The 22,237-nt window shown below is 34.9% G+C and overlaps 2 protein-coding genes across 3 annotated transcripts; both read left to right on the forward strand.

Moving 5' to 3' along the window:
• The first annotated feature begins 13,891 nt into the window (after nucleotides 1-13,891).
• Nucleotides 13,892-16,466, forward strand: LOC122578866 (protein FATTY ACID EXPORT 4, chloroplastic). Of its 2 annotated transcripts, XM_043750914.1 has the most exons (5): nucleotides 13,892-14,304; nucleotides 14,446-14,510; nucleotides 15,377-15,464; nucleotides 15,798-15,941; nucleotides 16,126-16,466. In XM_043750914.1, exons 1-4 carry the CDS (start codon nucleotides 14,025-14,027, stop codon nucleotides 15,905-15,907), a joined length of 543 nt encoding a protein of 180 aa, XP_043606849.1. In that variant the 5' UTR covers nucleotides 13,892-14,024; the 3' UTR covers nucleotides 15,908-15,941; nucleotides 16,126-16,466. The 2 variants fall into 2 exon arrangements, with proteins under 2 accessions (XP_043606849.1, XP_043606848.1); XM_043750913.1 differs by having other exon boundaries at nucleotides 15,798-16,466.
• Nucleotides 16,467-19,900: 3,434 nt separating this feature from the next.
• On the forward strand, nucleotides 19,901-21,728 carry LOC122578237 (probable aquaporin NIP5-1). The gene is made up of 4 exons (XM_043750146.1): nucleotides 19,901-20,507; nucleotides 20,624-21,043; nucleotides 21,127-21,188; nucleotides 21,295-21,728. Exons 1-4 carry the CDS (start codon nucleotides 20,283-20,285, stop codon nucleotides 21,488-21,490), a joined length of 903 nt encoding a protein of 300 aa, XP_043606081.1. The 5' UTR covers nucleotides 19,901-20,282; the 3' UTR covers nucleotides 21,491-21,728.
• The last annotated feature ends 509 nt before the right edge of the window (nucleotides 21,729-22,237 follow it).

The following is a 22,237-nucleotide window of genomic DNA, read 5'->3' on the forward strand; positions in this document are numbered from 1 at the left end:
CTCCCACTTGAGCTCGTAACAAATGGAGGTAATAACATTGGTTAGCGTCTAGCAACACGCCAATGCTCCCGAAAACATTTAAGTATAGTTTTAAACGGTTAAGTCATTTATTATCCCTTTGTTCAGATACCTTTGTTAAATATGAATATGGATCGAGGTCATTTCATAATTTAACGATTATGTTTCTCATTCTATAACTAATTAATGATTACCAAATATAATCGAGAACCATCTGGATTTATTTGAGCACGGCCATGCAAACATCTTTAATTAGTCCTAATGAGGGCGTCAAACGGTATCATGCTTCAACTTTTAAATTGAAGGAACAAATCCTATATTGACTACACGTGCCAGTCATCATACTTCACGACGCTTTCTGAAAATAGCCCTTTATGTACCCCCTTATTCAGGTGAGTTAGAACTACATCTAGTAAGTGCGATTCATATATGCTGACCTACTTGTATCTCAAGTCAGAGGATCAATAAAAGTAACCATTTACGAATTTCACTTAATGACAACGATCCATAAAACGATAATTCGTTAGTGGGGTAGTCCGATATGCATCCGCTATGGATATCATGTGAGTTTGGTGGGAACCATCCATTACATATTCCAAGAATATAACCAATCACTCACATTTGTCTTCGTTTACTTATATTCTCATATAATTAATTGACAATGGACTATTTAGAATATTCAATAATATATAAAATATTAAATAAAATATTCAGGGATTAAACATGCAAATATAGGACACAATTTAATATTGAATGAAATCAAACATATCAAGTACTTTATTTCATTATGGAAAATATAAATTGTTTAACATCCCTTATCCAAATACTGAAACAACAGATTTACATGAAATAACTAGCTAATTTAAGTCCTATGCCCTCGGCATGCCTTTCAAGCTTGGGCCTAGACAAAGCTTTTGTGAAAGGATCAGCTAAGTTAAAATCTGTGTGAACTTTGAGTAATTTGATTTCACCTAGTTCGATCTGCTCACGAACATAGTGATATCGTCTAGCATAATGTCTGACACCTTTCTGAACTCTGGGTTCGTTAGCAATGATTAATGCACAGGTATTATCACAGTACAAATCAGTGGGTAATTCATTTGAGGGGATCACGTCAAGCCTGCTAATGAACTTCCTTATCCAAACTGCTTCCATTGCGGCTTCTAAGGCGGCAGTGTACTCAGACTCTGTTGCAGACATGGCAACTGTGGTTTGCTTCTTGCTTTTCCAGTCCACAGCTCCTCCGTTTAGAACGAAGACGAATCCTGATTGAGACTTCTTGTCATCTTTATCAGTTTGAAATTCAGCATCACAGTATCCGGTCACTTTGAGCTCTAAGTCTGGATTTCCTCCATACACCAAAAATATATCTTTAGTAGCTCGTAGGTACTTCAGAATATTTTTAACAGCAATCCAATGACTTTCATCAGGATTCTGTTGATATCGGCTAACGATGTTTTGCGCGTACGCCACATCGGGTCTAGTGCATCTAACCGCATACATAATGGATCCCACAGCCGAAGCATAAGGAAGTCTACTCATATGCTCCACCTCACTAGGCGTAGTAGCACCTTGTTTGACAGATAAACTAAGTCCTTCTTGCATAGGTATAGACCCACGCTTAGAGTTCTCCATCTTGAATCGCTTCAAGATCTTATCAATATGAGCACTTTGACTTAGTCCAATTAATCGCCTTGATCTATCTCGATAGATTTTGATTCCAAGAATGAATGTCGCTTCTCCTAAATCTTTCATGGCAAAACACTTTCCAAGATGGGATTTAACATCTTGCAACATTGGAATGTGTTTTCCTATGATTAATATGTCATCGACATATAAGACAAGGAAAGTAACATTACCCCCCACTAGCTTTGCGATATATACATGGCTCATCGGGATTTTGAACAAAACCAAACTTTTTGATTTCTTCATCAAACCGTTTATTCCAACTTCTTGATGCTTGCTTTAGTCCATAAATGGACCTTTGAAGCTTGCATACTTTGTTGGGATGTTTCGGATCAATAAAACCTTCTGGTTGATCCATATAGACTTCTTCATCCAAGTAACCATTTAAGAAGGCAGTCTTAACATCCATTTGCCATATCTCAAAGTCATAGTATGCTGCTATAGCTAAGAGAATCCTAATAGCTCTAATGTCTGCAACTGGAGAAAAGGTTTCATCATAGTCAACACCGAAACGTTGAGTATAACCTTTCGCCACGACACGAGCTTTATAGGTGTGTACATTTCCATCCATGTCCGTCTTCTTCTTGAAGATCCACTTACACCCAATAGTTTGAGCATTTTGTGGAAGATCAAACAAGCTCCAAACTTGATTGTCTTTCATGGATTTCATTTCCACCTTCGTAGCTTCAAGCCATTTGTCAGATTCCGGATCTGATAATGCAGCTTTGAAATTCGGAGGCTCATCGAGATCTCCAACAACGTCTTCTTCTACCATCAGACATAGTCTTTCGGTAGGACGTCTTGTCCTTTCGGACTTACGAAGTGGAATCACTTCATTATCATCGACTTGAGGTTCATCACTTTGAACATTTCCCCCCCCCCCCAAGTTGATGATTGCTAGTATCCTCAAAAGGTGACACATCTTCCTCTTGAGTCTCATCAAGTTCTACAACCCTCCCACTGTTCTCTTGAACTAACTTCTTCTCAAAGAATTCAACATATCGAGCAACACGAACAGTGTTTTTGGCGGGATCATAGAAGTCGTAACCCATCGTTTCCTTAGGGTATCCGACAAAGATGCACTTAGTAGTTCTGGGTTCAAGTTTGTCAGGCGTATCGCGCTTCACAAGTGCCTCACATCCCCAGACTCTTAAGTAAGACAAATTAGGGACATCACCATGCCATAATTCGTACGGTGTCTTGTCAACCTTCTTGGTTGGAACCATATTGAGAATGCGCACAACAGTCTCTAGAGCATAATCCCAAAACGAAAATGGGAGAGTTGTACGGGTCATCATCGATCTCACCATGTCTAACAAGGTTCGATTTCTCCTTTCAGACACTCCATTATGCTGAGTAATATATGGAGGAGTAAGTTGTTGGACAATTCCACATGCTTTAAGATAATCCTTAAACTATTGGCTTAAGTATTCACCACCTCGATCCGAACGAAGAATCTTAATGGTTTTACCGAGTTGATTTTCAACTTCATTTTTAAACTCTTTGAATGTTTCAAAGACTTCATGTTTATGTTTAAGCAAGTAAACATAACCATAACGACTGAAGTCATCCGTAAAAGTTATGAAGTAGCTAGCTCCTTTTCTTGACACATGTCTAAATGGGCCACAAACATCGGTATGAATGAGTCCAAGAAGATCTTTAGCCCTTTCTGGCGAATGCTTAAAGGGTTTCGTGTCATCTTGCCGGAAACACATGACTCGCATTTATCAAATGATTCATCTTTTAATTTTAAGATCCCTTCACGTTGAAGTCTTTCAATGCGGTTTTTGCCAATGTGTGCAAGACGACAGTGCGAAAGATAAGTAGAGTCCAAGTCTGTCTTGGCTCTTTTGCTAACATTATACATTGAATTATTTGAAACACAATCACGCATATCAATTTCATAAATACCATCAAAAGCAATAGCATCAAAATAATGAACATTATTTTTAGAAACTGAAATACCAATATCATTAAAAACATTAATGAATCCGTTGTCTTTCAACAAAGAAACTGAAATAACACCTCTAGTAATAGAAGGTGCATAATGACAATTGTCTAGAACAATAATTAAACCGGAAGGAAGAACTAAATGAAATTCTCCAATCGCTTCAACAGCTGCTGGTAGACCATTGCCCACTATCAACTGCAAAGCTCCGGGCTTCAGTTTCCTCCTTTTCCTAAGCCCCTGTAATTCATTACAGATGTGAGTTCCACAACCAATGTCATAAACCCACGATTTACGCTTAGTTAAGGAAAATAATTCAATGGTGAAGATACCTGAAATACTAGCGCCGCTAGTATTCTTCTTCTTCGAGTTCAACTCGGCAAGATACTTAGGACAGTTCCTCTTCCAGTGCCCGACTTCATTACAATAATGACAGCTCTGGTCTTTAGCCGTTGTACCCTTTTTTGTTAAAGGCATTTCATTGCCCTTAGCGATTTGTTGTTTTCTTTTCTGGACTTTTCCCCCTTGTTTACAAGAACTTGGGGTGTTGGAATTTTCTTTGGAAGTTGTTTTTCATACTCAATTATCATGGCATGGAGTTCAATAACGGTATTACCCGTCCCATGTAAACGATAATTGCTCACAAAATTCTCAAAGTCCTTAGAAAGTGACTTGAGAATTATTCCAATCATAAATGGAGGAACATAAGCATTATTCAGCTTTTCCAATTTCTCAAAATACATTTTCACTTTCAGTATATGAGGTCCAACTGGTGTTCCTTGCTCGTGTTGTAGGCTAAAAACTTCTTTATGCAATTCATACAAATATTGCCTTCCAAACGCGGTATCGGTTGCACTCAACTCATTAGTTGCAGCACCAATTCTAGGAACAACTGATCTCTCCTCATCAAGGACTTCATAGTTATTTAGAATCCTTCTCGGTCTATGAATGAGATCATTTGTGTTTTGTCCAGAAAGAACTTTTCTTTCAAACTTTTGCCGAAGAGTATTGGTGTTTGTGGAAGGATTCATTGCCATCTACAAAACAGATTAAGTTCAAATATCAGTATTTTCGATAATTAATCCTTAAGAAATTAATTACCCAATGTTTATAGAATAAACAATTAATTTCAATAAGGCTAGGAGCCAATTGACATGCAACCATTTCATTAGTTTATCTGCTAGAAATGATCACACTCAAAAGGTAAGTGACGATCAATAATTGCATTACAAGTGCAATTCCTACAAAGTATGGGACCTACGTAAGACACTCGATTCATCAAGTGATCTTTTGTAGTCATGTTTTGTCCCATCTTTTGCCACGAGTCAAGGTCTCACCGCTTAACTCGCTTTAAGTCGTCCAACTAAGAACGTGCAAAATTGACCACCACTGTGTACCAGTGAATGAGTTTCGCCATGCAATCGCCATTTCACCACTGTGTACCAGTGAGTAAAACAACGACCCCATGTGTCCTTGACAAGTTAGATGGCAAATGACTTAAGTTTATTGGGTCATTCAATTTGATATGTGTTCAAAAAGTTATGTTTTGAAGATTCATGCATATCTTCTAAACATAATATTTAATAAAATCATTTTTATAGTCTTAGCAACACAAGAGAGCTCGGTAGCTCCATTTGAACGCACAAAGAAGCGCAAGGGCAAAGGTTTGTAATGAACGCAATTAAAAACCCACCCTTTTAGAAGGCTAGCGCACTCCGGCTTATACCTCTCTTAGAGTTTGTTCAAATGGGTGAGCCGGTGTATCTCAAGGTTGCAAGACTCCAATTTTATTAAAAAATCTCTATTTCGATATTGCTTAGTCAAGTTTATATTTTCTCAAAACAATTTTACATCACAATTTATATCACAATAAATATGTAAAATCATAAACTATAACTTTTAAGCATGCAACGAGTTATGGTAGGTCACCTAAACATGTCACTATGGTTTATTCATGTCTAATCCGGCTCCCCCTTCAAAGAAGAGGACCACATACATCAAGTCGCCTTGATTGCGTAAGCCTTAAACATATACAAAACAATCAATTATCATATAAGCACATAGTTTGCTCACTGGAAATTTCAGTAGCTTCACGACCTGGTTAGACTTGTTTTTGGTCCGATTCAGATTTCGACCAGAACTACAAAGTTTTATCCCTATGTGTTGAGCATCTACAGTTCAAAGCACGACCTCTAACGCATTACGGATTAAAAGATATGAATTTTTTAGTAAACTGTCGCAAAACAGAAAGTTTATACGAAAAATTCACATTGTCACACAATTAATTATACAATTATCTAGCATAATTAACCCTAATAATCAAGATTTCATATCAATATATCTAAGTAAGAATCATGATGATTTGCATGAAAAATTCATGATTTTTACTTCTTTTTAACCATTAAAATTAAAGGTACAACATATAATTACATACAATTTATCACATAAACATGTAATTAATCAAAACTTGGATTAGGAACCCTAAAAAAACCTTCTTTTTTTTATTTATTTTCTGGAAGTTTCGATCCATATATATATATGTTTATATTAAAACTTTTTTCATATTTAAATAATGTAATTAAATTACAAAATCAATTTAACAATATATATATATATAATCGAATTTTTTTTAAATCAAGAACCCTAACCCCCTTCAAGTTTTGATTTTTTGGTAATCAAAAAACATACATAGTAGGCTCGTGATACCACTGTTGGATTATATAACTATTTATCAAATCAAATCACAAAGCACGCAACGGAAGACAAGATTTATGCAGTTTAATTAATTAACCAAAGTATAGAATACGTACCTTATATTGGAGAGATTAAAACAAGAACAAGGTTTAAAATAACCTCTCTACGATTGCACACACAACGTTGGAACGTACGTATGCTAGTACTTGATCACGAACAAACAACCCTTTGTTAATACCCCTTTCACACGAACCAAACAAAACCCGAAACCCTTTGTTTTTGTGAGGAACGGCCGAAGCCAAAAAAGAGGGAGGAGGAGAGAATTTTAGGGTTTTAGAATACCTTAATAATTGTGTGTGTGAAAAACTTAAGAAAAGGGTTTGTATTTATAGCCAAAGTTTAACTTGAAAAACAAGTTTAGGGTTTTCTAAAAACCCTTTAGGTTTGGCCGTCCCCCTCTAGGAAGCTTCTAGAGGGTTTCTTAATTTTCCATTTAATCACAATTGTCTCCTCCGTTAAGTCCGTCAGTTAAGTACCGTTAACTATTAACATTTAACAGACGACCGTTAGTTTTTCGTGATCAAATTAATTAATAAATTACATTTAATATATTAATTAATTATAGTTACATTCACGTTGAGGTGTGACCCCGTAGGCTTAAATACTTTTCGGACATACGTTCATTTTACGTGATCATATTTTAACAGTGTCTACGGGCGGTTTAGTTGGGGGTTTATTTTCCTATTAGGTATTAAGGGTGAGGGGGGTTTCTAGCGTGAACCCGGCTAAAACAATGTAAGCTAGATTGCCTGTTGCGAATAAATGATTCACATCTTTTTTAAAAAAAGTAAACCTTTTATATATTTAATATACTTTAGATTTTAAGCTGTTTAATTAACTAATATTCATTATTTTGATTTTTCACTTACAATCAACAGTGATGATAGAATTTGAATTCTTGATTTATGTTTATATGATGCATGTCATTAAACTTAAATTTAGATAGGTTATTTTCTTTAAAGCATTAAATATTATCTGAAAAAAAGCTAAAACAAACTAGTATTGTATATGTTGAAAAAAATAACGAAATATTTATCGTTATCTTCATAATATATAATAATTTAATTAATAATTTTAAAATTTTGGAGAAAAGGCATTTTAAAATAAACTTTCTTTTAAAGCATATAATGTGCATTATTAATTATAATCATAAATTTAACCTAATTTTGTAGAAATATATAATTTTATCATTATACATGTATCTATATTTAATTCTTTTCTTTGGGATTTGGGGATATAAAGGGACTGTTTGGCAAGGGGTTTTTAGGGGTTTTTAAGGGCTTAAAAGCCCCTAGCTTTTAAAAATAAGGACTTTTGAAAATTATAGCCCTGTTTGGTAATACATAAGAAATCAAAAGCCCCAGCCCCGAAAAACTCCTAAAAGCCCCAAAAAGTCTTTAAAATAAAAACTCGTAGGAAGAGAGTTGAAAAAAAAGCCCCAGGCTCTAGCCCCAACGTCAAGCTCCAGCCCCAAGCCCTTAACTACAGCCTCAGCTTCAAGCTTTTGTGCCAAACATACCCAAAGTATATTTTGTTGGAAAATACATCTTAATTGAGTAATTAACTTGGAAAAGTTTGTGTAGGATATTAGTAGATATAGGGACTGTTTGGCAAGGGGTTTTTAGGGGTTTTTAAGAGCTTAAAAGCCCTTAGCTTTTAAAAATAAGCTAATTTAAAAGTTATAACCCTATTTGCTAATACATAAGAAATCAAAAGCCCCAGCCCTGAAAAACTCCTAAAAGCCCCAAAAGGTCTTTAAAATTGTAACACCCGTCACTTTAAAATCTGGATTTTCAAAAACTTTCGCCTAACGGCGTTTAATAATAGCGGAAAAGGATCACATATAAATCTGCCCATCCGTAACCGGATGAAACTTTTGAAAACATTTGGTGTTACTAAATGCATCATCGAAATAATAAAAGAAAATCCAAGTCTTGGCACCAACATAAATGCCAAGCATTATTACACAGTCTTTAATCATAATATCGTAAATGAAGTAGCCAAACAAAAGACTAAGGGTAGTTTAAGCATCAAGAACACAAATGCTATAGTCTTTAATGTCTCTACCCATCCTCACCAAGCTATCTTTTCTCTAGCTCCAAACTCATCTAATCTGATGGCACAACATTTTCAAAAGAGCAAGTGTTAGCTAATAAATTAGCTAAGTAAGAATAACATATTTGAAAACATTTGCCGATTAGATATATTAACAAAATCATATCATCGTTATATGTTAATATCACATGAGCATCATAAACATCATAAATATAAGAAACGTACATCATGAACATCATAAGCATCCTGTGGCATAACACATTAGGAACATCATAATCCTAAGTGTGTCTATCATCATAAAGCTTTACTTTTCATCTTTCTTTACTTTCTTTATTTCGTTACTTTTATTTTACCTAGACGTAGGCTATGTGACATAAGCCACACATACTTAGGGATGTGGGGTTGTGTGTAGGCGGTCATAGACCATACAGGGAGTCCTCACACCCGACATGATGGGTAACCAATAAGGGGTCCATCGGCGTCGTTAAGGAAAGACAAAGTCATTTCCAACTGAATAAACCGTTTATGCCTTTACGCATTGGTGGTTAGTTACTCCACCCGGATTAAACAAACATAACTATGTCACAAGGAGCAACTCAAGTGACCACATACGCACTAATTTTACAACTAGCACGGGTTAAGCTTAACACAACTTTACATATGCTCGAGACTTCTTTATTACATTAGTTTAGGCTACACTTTCACCTAAACTAATCACTTTTATCTTTACTTTATATTAACGTAGGTTACACTTTCACCTAAGTTAATCACATATCATCTTTACTTTAGGGTCCTTAACGTGCACGTGAATATGACAATCCTAATCAAAGGACTAGTGACTAGGTGATCAAGCCACACATGAAATCTTATCATAAACATATCATCACTTCATGATCATATAACATAATCATAACATCATTCCATAATCACCTATCATAATCATGTCACCATTACATATTCACTTTACATAAGCATATCATTACATCATGATCATTTAGCTTAAGCATAACATTGTATCATGATCACATAACATAAACATGGCATCATATCATATTCACATTTTATAAGCATATCATCATTCCATATTATGAGAACTTACCTTATGCCTTTGCAACCTTCATATACATGTCATTTATCATAGAAAGGTAAGCGTCATATCCCATATCAATCTCCCATAACTCCCCTTTACTTTACTTTCAATCACACATAAACGTTTAGAAGGTTTTACTTATGAAAACGTATTTTGTTGTACCAATAGGTGACAAAAGATGTTATCTTACCTTAAAGGAGTTCAACAACAATCAATTAACAAGTTACGGTGCTTGACAAGTATTCCCGGGTACCTATAACAAATATAAGATCAACCTATAAGCACTAAACAAGGAAATTTTGGCATATTTCCAGCTTTGCGCCATTCACTTTCCAATGATTTTTAGCAATAAAGAAGACCAGATACAACAAAACTTAGTTCTGGACATTTGCAGGGCACTCAAAGACCTTTTCAAAAATATAAGGTTTGACTCTTGAGGAGCTTTAGTGAATGAGATATGATTTTTTCCAAAACAGGCCTACATCATTCGTCCTAAATCCGACCAGTTCTGGAAATCAGTATTTTTTTTACCTATTTCTGGGCAAAACCAGAAGAAACTTAGTTCATATCAAATTTAGAGGATTCATAGACCTTTTCAAAAATATAAGGTTTGTCTTCTAACTCATTCAGATGAATTTTCTATGATTTTTGCAAGATAACAGAAATTTCAATCTTAAAGAACCCTTTGTTTTGCAAACTATTCCGACCATCAAACAAACATAGCAAACCTTCACGACCTATAAAACTTGGATACACCAAAAAAATAGACTCAATTGATGACTTGATGTCACCGGTTGATCCACAAAACGCTTACATATAAATATGGAACCGATTATACCTTCGAAAACTATCAATTATGATTTCAAACGTAATCTACTCATAATCAAACCTCAAGACCTTAATCTACAACTTGAAATCAATACAAGATCTGTAAATCATGATGAAATTGAAAGATCTATTACCTTTAACACATAATTAGAAGGATAATCAAAAGAATCATTAAAGATGACCTAAAACCAAAGTCAACGGAATTTCAGCCCACTGTGCCAGCCCTATAACTCGACTTCTAGACCTCCATGGATAAATTCAACGGTTGAAAATCGTTGTCTATATGTCAGGAAGCTACAGTCAAAAAATCAAGATGATCTGACGGTTAAATCTCCAGGGATCATGTGTTTTCTGGACTGTGGTAAGTAAAAACGGGATTTCTTGAGCTTTTCGTTTCGAACTTATCTTAAACCCTCACGACTTGAAACTTTGTAGAATCACTTCAAGGCATCAATGAAAACTCAATTAAAACCATGAAACCATCAATTGATCCTTGGATTACTATAGGGATGATTGAAGGATCAAAACCTAAGAGAAATCACCATAGGAACAAAAGAGAGGCTAGAGTTTTGTGTGTGAAATTTTGTAAGGGTTTAGATCTGATCATGAGGCATCATGGACGAAATTTTGGTCCTATATATAGTGGAACAACTTTGAAAACTTAACATCTAAGCCCTTGCACTTCCTTATAACTTGTTTTGTGACCTAATTGTTCGTTTAATGCATACGAGAGCACTTAACGACTTTTTAATCCTATCGAAAACCTTTTGTGACTTTATCATTCATCATTAATCATTTTTTTTTCACTTTAATCATATTGCACACTCACACATTAATCCCACGTTTCATATATTAAGTACATAAGCATTTAATCACGTAATCCAATTAATACTTATTAAAGTCTTCACTTGAACATATTTAATGAAATTAATCATTAACATTTAGGCACATTAATCTTATATAATGATCATAGTCATTATCACATTATCATTTAAACACATAAACCTAACGGAAGGTAAACGTTGACTAACGACTTGGTCAATGTTCATCATAAAATGTTTGGGATGTTACAAAAATAAAAGCTCATAGGAAGAGAATTGAAAAAAAAGCCCCTGGCCTCAACGTCAAGCTCCAGCCCCATGCCCTTAACTACAGCCTCAAGCTTTTGTGACAAACATACCCATAAAGGGACCAATTCTACTATTAGCTAGAAGATAAAACCATCCCCCATCGGGGAATATTTTGTTAAGTCGATCACGAATCTAAAATAATAACAAACTAGCTAATCATCCCTGGTTCAACCGGGTTAACTTATAAATAAATAAATCGAATTCTACCCGGGTAACTTTAAAATATGTTATCATGTTAAAATGTATGATAACAATGTTAAATAAATTGAAAAGTTGTGATAAGTTATTATGTAAATAATGTAACTAAACGGAAACAAAACTTGTGTAGCTGTACACACATGTTGAAACACATACGAGTAGTAAAAATAAAAAGTAAAACATATACTAAAAGACACCATAGTTTCGGCCTATTATAACGGAAATTAAGGTAATTAAAATCTTACATAATAGTGTGAACATTTAATAAAAATCTACATTAATGAGATATATTTAAAAAAGGTAGGATATATTAAATTTTAAATCAATAAATTATGATGATGTCATAATTAATTGAAAGGATGCATGAGAATACACAATTTTTGAAAATCTTAGGTCATCACAATCTTCCTAGATGCTTTATCACCCCACCGACTTGTTCGGCAAACCAACGTTAAGTTGGAAGATATACATCATATCCTATGAGAACCTTGAAATCAAGGGTATTCAAATAAAATAAAAACCATGATATGCCTTATCAGCAGCCCTCATGTTGTATTTGAAATCAAAAAGAAAGCCACAGGTCTATAAGCAAAATACTAAGCGAAAATTCTTGTACCAGATATTAGACGAGTTGTCAAATTGATGACTATCTATATCTATATTTTATATTATAAAACAGATTTCTTTCAAATTTTCAATATTGAATTGAAATTTTTAATACTGATTTTAAGTACATCTTCAAAATATTCCTCTCATCTATTTTATATTTATCTAAAATAACCATAATACTCTTTCCCTCTCCTCAAATTTCAACCAATCATCTTTTTTTCTCTCTCCTCCATAAATCATTTATTCCTCCAATTCATTCAAAATCTTTTATCTCAAAAATCATACGTCGATAAATTATAAAAATTGCATGGATGTTATTAAAATTTCATGCTCTTTCATTAGAGATGTCATTCGATATACTTTCGACGAATTTTTAAATCCGAGGGCGGAGGCCGTAGGCATTTGACTATCTCACTCTCTAACCTAGCTATCACCCCCACCATCTCACCGCCGCAATGCGCGAGTACTTACTCTCGTTATCTTATAAAGCATTTTGTTTTTTTTATTTAAGTTCTCAAAAGATGATTTAAAGTACCTAAATTACCCCTCTTCTTTATTCACTAATTTAAACATCTCTACCTAACATACCTATAATACCCTTAAATCCCAACCACTTATTTTTCTCTCTCTCCTCCATAAATCATTTTATTCCTCCAATCTATTCAAATCTTTTTCTCAAAAACCGTATATCGATAAATTATAAAAATTATATGGGTGTTCTTAAAATTTCATATTCTTTCATTAGAGATGCCATTCGATATACTTTCGACGAATTTTTAAATTCGAGTACGGAGTCCGTACAGTTAAGGCATTTGGCTATTACATTTATGACTTATCACCTTCGATGACCTATCACCCCACCATCTCACCGCTGTATTGCGCGGATACTATTGCTCGTAACAGACAGAGAAAATACAAATGTTAAAACATCAAGAATATTTATCATCAAGAACATTTAATTTTTACCAATGTAGTGAAAGTTCGAATTTTAACAAGTGTAAATTCTTACTCCAACAATCTAAATTGTCAGAGGATCGTAGTGTTTTTTTTTACTTTAATGTTCGACTCGTGATAATAAAATATGATTTAAATTAATGATTAACTGCTATCAAGTTAGTACTTCATTGTTAGACATCAATAGGATTGTTAATTGTTATTATTGGAAAGTCATATGTATAATAGATGTACCTATTATGGGTAATGTCTCTTTCATATGAAAAATATTTATTGGGTGCATTTTGTAAAATTTAAAGAACTGAGGGTATAAATTTATGTTAAAAATATCCCATAAAAATTGGCGGTTGGTATCCCGACCTTTGTAAAATAGTTGTGTTTTTGTCAATATCCAACTATTTGCAATAATTACTGACAGGGAGTCTGCTATTTTTTTGTCAGATTTGTAATTACAGACAGGGGGGCCGCACTATTTGTGGCGACCCGCTGCAAATAGTATGTATAGTATAGGTACCAAAAATGTGTGGTTGGGATATGAATCCCGTAAAAAATAAACAACTTTTTTTTATTATTTTATTTATTTAAAAGATTACAATTCGTTATTTCGAGTTAGATAAAAAAAAAAAAAAAGCATAGAAGTTGGTGCGGCGATGAGTCATCACATCGTCTACCTCTACTGTATCTAAATCACAGTGACCGTCCTACTGATACTGATTGGGTAGAGAACGACATCAAACCAGCAAGCAAGAAAGAAATGGGATCCATGATTTACACACACCCATTACCCGTATTCACTTCTACTCGTTGCCCCAATGTTTTAACAATCAATAATACAGCTGTAACCCTTTTACCGACATCCTCAATTCAATCGAATTTTGTCGGAAGCAGACACAAGTTATTGAGCAAGTTTCCAACAAATTCAACATCATTTGGCAGGAGGAGGATCGATGTTTGTAAATCCCAACTACAAGATTATGCCCCTGTAGCTTCTGCTGGTTACGCCCTTCTTCTTCTTGGCGGTGGTCTGTTTGCCTGTAAGTTTTCTTCTTACTGTTATTATTTATTTTTGTTTCTACTAATTACACTATATTTAATTTTTATTATTCTATCCCTTAAGATTGTCGTTAATTTTTAATATATTGGTTTACATATATATCATTATATCATACGAGAAGACAATAAATCAGGAAGCAAAGGTTCACTTTTTGGGGGACTAACAGGGGCTACTCTTATGTCTGTTGTAAGTATGTTTTTTTTTTTTGCTACTCTATTTTTATGTATCAAAGTTTCACTTTTTTTCTATTTCTATGTACATGGCCTCTTACAATATGTAGAGTGATTAAAAGAACGGCATCAACTCGTCGTTCTATATGGTTAACAAATTCCTCTTCGTCTATTAGACCCAAAACAGACAAAATGGTTAAGATCAGTCGATCTTGTGGTCCCTTTTTAGACCCAAAACTAATGAAAAGTCCTCGGAATTGAACACCTGGCGGAGTTGGAAATGGATTTGAACCCACGGCCTTTTTTTTAGCAAAAGTCCTCTATAATGGCCCTTGAAAACTTTTGCAGTGGAGGGCAGTAGACCCCAAGGCTACCGACTATAGAAGTAGTATTTTTACTTTACCACTTACCCTTGAAACAACTTTTCCGAAATCACATTAAGCTAGGGTAGTATTGTCATCTTTATACTACATAATGCAATGACTAGATATCTTCTAAAGTTTTGTGTTTTTGTCAAATGAACATCTATATTGAGACAAAGCGTCTACTTGTTACCTAACTAGAAGGTAACCAAACAGATATAATAGCAATGGATCTAAAGTTTGAACTTGTTGATACATACAATAGCAAAATGAGACAAGGTTTAGAACATTTTCATGCACTTATCCCTATACTATAATAGCCTCTTTTTGGGGAACTGGGATACAGAGTTTTGTTAAATTGGAGAACTTGGTACTTATTTAAGTTCCTATGATCTTTTGAAGTTTACAGGAGATTGAATGTTGAATATTTTATTTACTTTATAAAATAAACTGTTTGTAATATTTGTGTGTAATTATCAGCAATGATCAATGGGAATTGAATTATTGTCTTCTTCGGCAGGCCTATTATCTTATGCAATCACCTGAAACCAAGGAATTAGGCGATGCACTTGCCTTTGGAGCTTCTCTTCTTTTTGTTTGTATATTTGGTATGAATGTGGAGTATGTCTATCTTCTGCTATTTAAAACTGAGATATGCATGTCTATCTTCTGCTATTTAAAACTGAGATATGCTACACAAGTTACACTTACAAAAAAAAGGGTTTACAAAATTTTGTGGCACAACCGCACAACTAACTAACTAAGTTAACTTCATCATTGTCTCTCTTTGTAGTACGTGGCACATCATTTTGTAAAGAAGTCATTGTAAATGTAGAATTTTCCTTAAAGCTGTTCACAAATTTCTGACATGGTTATCTTTACAGCTTGATCCTTGTACATAAACTCACCAACTTTGTTTTCTTTCGCTACTGTTATTGCAGGCATTCGTTTTGCTGCCACACGAAAATTAATTCCTGCAGGCTTTCTATTAGGCGTTTCAATCAGTATAACAGCATTGACTTATTCAGCTTATCTACAAGATAAGATCTGATGTAAGATGTTTTTGATCCAGTTCGCAATCTGTTGTAAGTCGGCAATGCTGTTTGTTTTGTATGGCAAGTTTTCCCTTAATGTAGTTTGTTTTCTGATCTGTTCCAGACTTCCTGCATGTTATTACTTATTATAAAATGTTTATTCCCCCTTGAGTTAGAATTATAGCATAGGATATGTACTTTTGAAGATCATTTGTAAGGATTTGTACTGAAACAGGACTAGAGTTTTATGTCGTGAAATGATCGTTTAGCTCTGTTGTTAGTGGAGAAACCTTTTTAAAAAGCCACACGCGATTTTGGGCTCTTACTAGTCAATCAGGCAGCAATGGGCACAAAAGGGATCACGAAACATAATAATATCAAGCAACTATATGGATGATACGGATTATGGAACAGAAACACAATAGTATAGGGCTTTGCTTTGTTTCTTAGAAGTGTAGGATGACAGTCACTGGCGCAACCCTTAGTTTGTGGTATAAATGGATGGTACTATTGGATGGTAGAAATGTATAATATACTTCATGTCTCCATGATGGTAATGTCAATTGGTTTGTTATATGGGCACGTGTTACATTAAGTGCCATCATTTTTTACATGCCCTAATCTGGTTTTTGCTATATGCACATGTACTCCTCCTCTTAAAAGATATATAGAAGTTGTTATGAGCTCTTTAACTGAAGCACTTAACCTAAAATACCTTAGGAGATGGATGGGGGCTACTGTTATGATACTACGTGTATTACCTAAGGCCCCCAAGGGATAAGATATCTTGGAGTCCTGTTTATTAATTTGAGACCATGTTGTAAGTTCTTAGTAGCGCATTTCTCCTTGCTCTCTATCTGTCTAGGAGGGTTGTTACATTCTGATATAATACATGCGTGTGAACATCTTCTTAAATCTTCCAACAATAGAGCACTTCAAAAAGAATCTAAGTATTGGCATGGCTGTGACTTTGAGGACTTAATATATGCAATCACAATAAACTCACAAATACACATCTAATATTTAGCAGTCTTAACCAACTTTCTACGCTTGCTTGCACGTATAGGATCATACAGTTTGAAGCTTGATGAAGCTATGACACTGTATTTTTATGACTGTCCAAAGCCCAAACTAGTGTAAGCCATACTTGCTTCCTTTTATCCAAAACTGTTTGCTGTTATTTTATACTCTTATTAGTTATTAGTCTTTTGGCTTGCTTAAATTAAACAACTAACAAGATCAAAAGAGGGAGGACAGAGACCTTAAAATGAATGAGTAAGTGAGCACCAAAGGTGGTAAGAGAATACATGTGAACTCAGAATATCCTGTATTGTGGGTCATGTATCATGCTAACGAGTTATGTTTAACAATCCTAGAAGTTTCTGTATGGTGCATTGGTGCTAATTACTTTTGCATTAGTGGTGCATTTCATCATTCTTAAGAGCAATCATTTCCCCTGAGTGGTGGAGCCTGGTGGTGATACCAAATTTGATTCTGAAGTTATGTGGTGTAATAGAATCATATCATCAATATGACTAGATCCATTGCAAACAAGAATTTGTTGTGTTATGTTTCTTTCTTAGATGGAAACCTTGATATATGTTGTTTCGTTGACCAATTATCGTGATATAAACTAATTGAATAACATACATACGATGTTACATTATATTGTTTTAGTTTTTCATCCCTTACCATATGGTAATTACATGTGTCTAGGATGATTGCTAAGTCAACAATTACAGAAGGTGATATGCAATAATGTAGCAGTCCTTTATTAAACCACCACAACTTTTTTCATTGTGCTCTTGTAGTGATGATACATTTTCACTTTAGGAAAATATGACATATCGCACATCATCTATGGTTGGTTGCAATATAGTTCTTGATGAGTATACCAATTTTCTTAGTCACATATTTCCATATTTCAACTAATGACAGTTAGCCACCTAACACTAATTATATGAGTTATGATCGCGATATGTTACTGTTCGCGCAAGGCAGACTCTCGATCATTATCCTAATGAAAGAGATTGGCTCTATAATGCATGTAAAAGGGGGGGGGGGGGGGGGGGGTTGCGGGGGAGGTTACTGAAAGTAAGATTCTTGATGAGACAAGTAAAAAGGATGGAGAAAACAACAAATCCTTGTAACTCATAGCTCAATGTCATGATGGTTGTTTGGATCAGGTGGGGTGTATTTGTGTGTAGGATTGAATGGTGGAACAATAGTCTAATACAAAAAGTGTATGTAATATATTACTACTAAAATAAGAAAATGCAAATGAAGGGATGATTGTATGAGCTCTTTTTTTTTTTTTGGCAAAGTCAAAACTTACCGACAGAGTGTGATGGGGGTGGGGACTTATATTATGTTTAGGGAAGAAATATGACCATTAGTTTAAAGAGAATAATATTGATTGATGACATGAGAGTGGAAAGAAAGTGCAAAAAGAAATAGTTAATCATAAGGGTGGTCAATCAATAATTATAGGCCTTACATACATACATATAGTTTATAACTAGGTTAAGATGGTCGTATAATTATTTTATGGCTTCCAAACATACAAGTATTTGTACGTATTTGAATGTATATAGTCAAGTAGTATTATAATATTTGGCTGATGGAGTACGTCGCCAGTCAAAACAATGAAACATTCGTCTTTGGGAAGCCAATGGTTTGGAGTATTTTTAATGACAAATATCAACACCGCACATTAGACTTTACACATTTTTCCACTGCATGACTGAATCCTCTATAGAGCTAGGCTATACCTTTAGCCTTTAGATTGGTGAGTTATTTTTTAAGTATTTTCTTATAATGAATATTTTTCGTGGTGGTGAGTTCTTTACCAGTTGGTTGGTGGTGGTTTCACTCGTTCAGTCTATGTTAGGATTATTTCCCTTTTGAGACGTGACAATTAATTGGAACTTACACCGTTGGTGTCTTATCTGCGGTTTTCATTACTGGTTTATTTGTGCTTTTTTCCCACTGATCAGTCATTATCTGATATAACATTGATGCCATTAGGTCATTCCTCTGTTTATATATCTTTTAGTCTATTAATACTTGTACATTATTTGGTCATGCATTTGGAATGAGAATTGTTTAATGGTTTTCCTTCTTTGGCTGCAAGTCTGCAACGACCACATAAAGATAATGGTGCTTTGAAGTCGGAGACTGATGTGCCACATGATTTTATTTTGATTAGCTTCAGTCTCGCTTGCTTAGCTTTAATTTTATGCTATACTATTGCCTGTTTCGTGAAAATATAAAACATAATACTAGTGAAATCATACATATTATTTAAGTTCCAGTTATAACTTTAAAAAAAATGCATGAGAGCTATGTAATGTCTAAAGTTCTAAATTGCCTCTCTATGAAAAAAAATGTAATGGAAAATTTTAGACCATTATTGAAGTTGTTTGATACACAGATGAAAAAATAAACTGATAATAATAGCCACAAAAGCATCATCAGGTGTGACATTGTCTAAGGTAACCTGCCTGTGATGTGATCACTGATCAGCATAATTGAAAATGGGCTGTTTTGATGATTGCCCAAGAGTTGACCTTCTGGTTCCCCTCCCTTTTCCTTTGTTATAATGTACACATCTTATACATATTAGGATATTACATATAAGCCACCACCAAGGTGGCCTAGTGGTCAGACGTCTTGTATCCTTACAAGAGATCCCGAGTTTGAAGCCTCGCTAGGTAAACAACTTCGGAATGGCTAAGCAAATAGTCGGAAATGGTCAAGGGAATATCTGTTGTACATCCGAGTTAACGGGACTTTGCCATCCTTGGATAACCTGAAAAAAGAAAACCTCATCCTTTCTACATATAATATATACATGACCTACATGCATAATACAACTCAATTCCCACCAATATAACCATCAAATGGTTTCATCTTTATTTATTATTTAATCACCATCTTTAACACTATATATACACCATTCATGTTCACCCTGGTCACTTGCTTATATCTTTTCCTTGATCATATATATACTTCTACAAAAACCATTGTATCTTCCTACCAAAAAATTTTTTGAATTACATTACATGTTTATAACTTTGCAACTTTATCTTTCATTCATTTAGATCAATTCTTTAACCTGGCTTTTTTCAAACTTTCTCTTCCTTAGTTCAACATTTATAAAACTCTACCCAGTATCTTACTTCAGACTACCCATCTATTTTTTCCCCTATAAAAAAAGCACCAATTAATAAACAAAGTTTGTATCGTTCTGGCTTCAGTTAAGTCGATTGTGTAACAATACGTTTATAAAAATCTACACATTATGTAAGGTATTTCCCATTCGGCTTGAAATCGTATCTGAAAAAACCAAAAAAAAAAGAAAAAGACCATTTAAGTCCAGAATTGAAGTCTATGAAAATGGAAAGTGGGGATGGGCCAACACCACCGGTGTCAGCACCAGCAACTCCTGGAACACCAGGAGGTCCATTGTTCACATCTCTACGAGTAGACTCGTTGTCGTACGATCGCAAGTCAATGCCACGTTGCAAATGTCTGCCCGTTGCTGCACCGTCATTCGGTGCACATCATACGTGTTTCACAGATTTTGCTACTCCTGATATCTCTCTCACCCGAAAGGTACTCCTAGTTCTATATATTTGTTCTTATATCTGTATTGTATTGGCTAATAGGTGTGGTGTTAAACCAATAGCCGAGCTGAATTATGATTGTGGTATTGGGGAATTAAAATGCAGTTGGGAGCAGAATTCGTGGGAACATTTATATTGATATTCGCAGCAACAGCAGGACCGATAGTGAACCAAAAATACTCTGGATCAGAGACACTAATAGGGAATGCAGCATGTGCAGGGCTGGCAGTGATGATAATTATTCTGTCAACGGGTCATATCTCAGGAGCCCATTTGAACCCGTCCCTCACAATTGCATTCGCAGCACTGCGTCATTTTCCATGGGCACATGTCCCTGCCTACATCTTAGCACAAGTATCCGCTTCAATCTGTGCTTCTTTTGCTCTCAAAGGTGTCTTCCATCCCTTTATGTCCGGAGGTGTCACAGTTCCTTCTGTTAGCACTGGCCAAGCTTTTGCCCTCGAGTTCATCATCACCTTTAATCTCCTGTTTGTTGTCACAGCTGTCGCTACTGATACTCGTGCTGTAAGGCTAACCTATGCTTTCTTTTGATTCACTTTTTCTTATTTTGAAATGTTGCATTAGCATTGATAGATGTGTATATTCAGGTTGGAGAATTGGCAGGTATAGCAGTTGGAGCTACCGTTATGCTCAACATTCTAGTTGCTGGGTAAGTTTTAATACTGTTGATGAATTGATAATCATGTTTATACATTCACTTGATGAATTGATAATCATGTTATATATATTATTATATTGGTTGATGGGCATGGCAGGCCATCAAGTGGTGCGTCAATGAATCCAGTGCGTACACTGGGTCCAGCAGTGGCGACAGGGAATTACACGGTATTATGGTTATACATATTGGCACCCACACTTGGAGCACTTGTTGGAGCTGGAGTCTACACATTGGTCAAACTTCAAGAAGGCGAGGGAGAACAACCACGTGAAGTCCGAAGCTTCCGTCGGTAGTTTGTTCTAGGGCAGATATCGGGATGCAGGGTATATAAGATCCATTATAGCCGCCGATAATAATAATTATACTAATAAAATGGGATGTCATTGAAATAGAATGTCCCATGGAAGTGGTGTGCGATTGACTTATAGCGTTTTCTTTACATATTCGGTCGTTCATTGTTGTTACAGAATCTATGGACTTGTAGTCATGTCTGTTTGTTCAAAGTTGTAATATATGAAACCTTTGTTTTCATGGCTTAAGGATTTTAATTTGTTTTTCTATATGGGATATCCCAATTCAATTTGTTACAAGTAACAACCGTTGAGCTAATGAATCAGGTATATCAGAACCAATGCCCTTTCTAACAGAAACATAAAATCCTATAGCAACCAAGTTATTATACATGGAAAATCAGAAAGGTCAATAACCCGATAACCTTTGGTATGTTTCACTCTTTCAACTGTTAACATATAAATTTCGTCACCACAACCCTGCAGAGATAATATGTACGTATAAGTGAGTAGCCCAAGTGGATTTCAGGTGCTTTTTTATTTATATTTTTGATTGGCAATTACCGGTGCTTATAATTATGATTTGGTTTGATCTGGTGTTATACTTACGCACTAAAGTTCTATCAACATGTATTGTTAATCGATCTGTAAACACATAATTGACAACTTGGTGAGATTTATGGTTTTCTTGCGCAGACCTACTATCATATGCAAGCAAGGAAATAGGCTATGCACTTAATTTAAGAGTAT

The sequence above is a fragment of the Erigeron canadensis genome, chromosome 8 (genome assembly GCF_010389155.1).
Source record: "Erigeron canadensis isolate Cc75 chromosome 8, C_canadensis_v1, whole genome shotgun sequence".
Taxonomy (NCBI): Eukaryota; Viridiplantae; Streptophyta; class Magnoliopsida; order Asterales; family Asteraceae; genus Erigeron; species Erigeron canadensis.

Coding starts and splice junctions, on each gene's coding strand:
- LOC122578866 (XM_043750913.1), top strand. CDS start 14,025: ATGGGATCCATGATTTACACACACCCATTACCCGTATTCACTTCTACT. Junction 14,305..14,445: donor TGGCGGTGGTCTGTTTGCCT/GTAAGTTTTCTT, acceptor TCATACGAGAAG/ACAATAAATCAGGAAGCAAA. Junction 14,511..15,376: donor GGGCTACTCTTATGTCTGTT/GTAAGTATGTTT, acceptor CTTCTTCGGCAG/GCCTATTATCTTATGCAATC.
- LOC122578237 (XM_043750146.1), top strand. CDS start 20,283: ATGAAAATGGAAAGTGGGGATGGGCCAACACCACCGGTGTCAGCACCA. Junction 20,508..20,623: donor ATATCTCTCTCACCCGAAAG/GTACTCCTAGTT, acceptor ATTAAAATGCAG/TTGGGAGCAGAATTCGTGGG. Junction 21,189..21,294: donor CTCAACATTCTAGTTGCTGG/GTAAGTTTTAAT, acceptor TGGGCATGGCAG/GCCATCAAGTGGTGCGTCAA.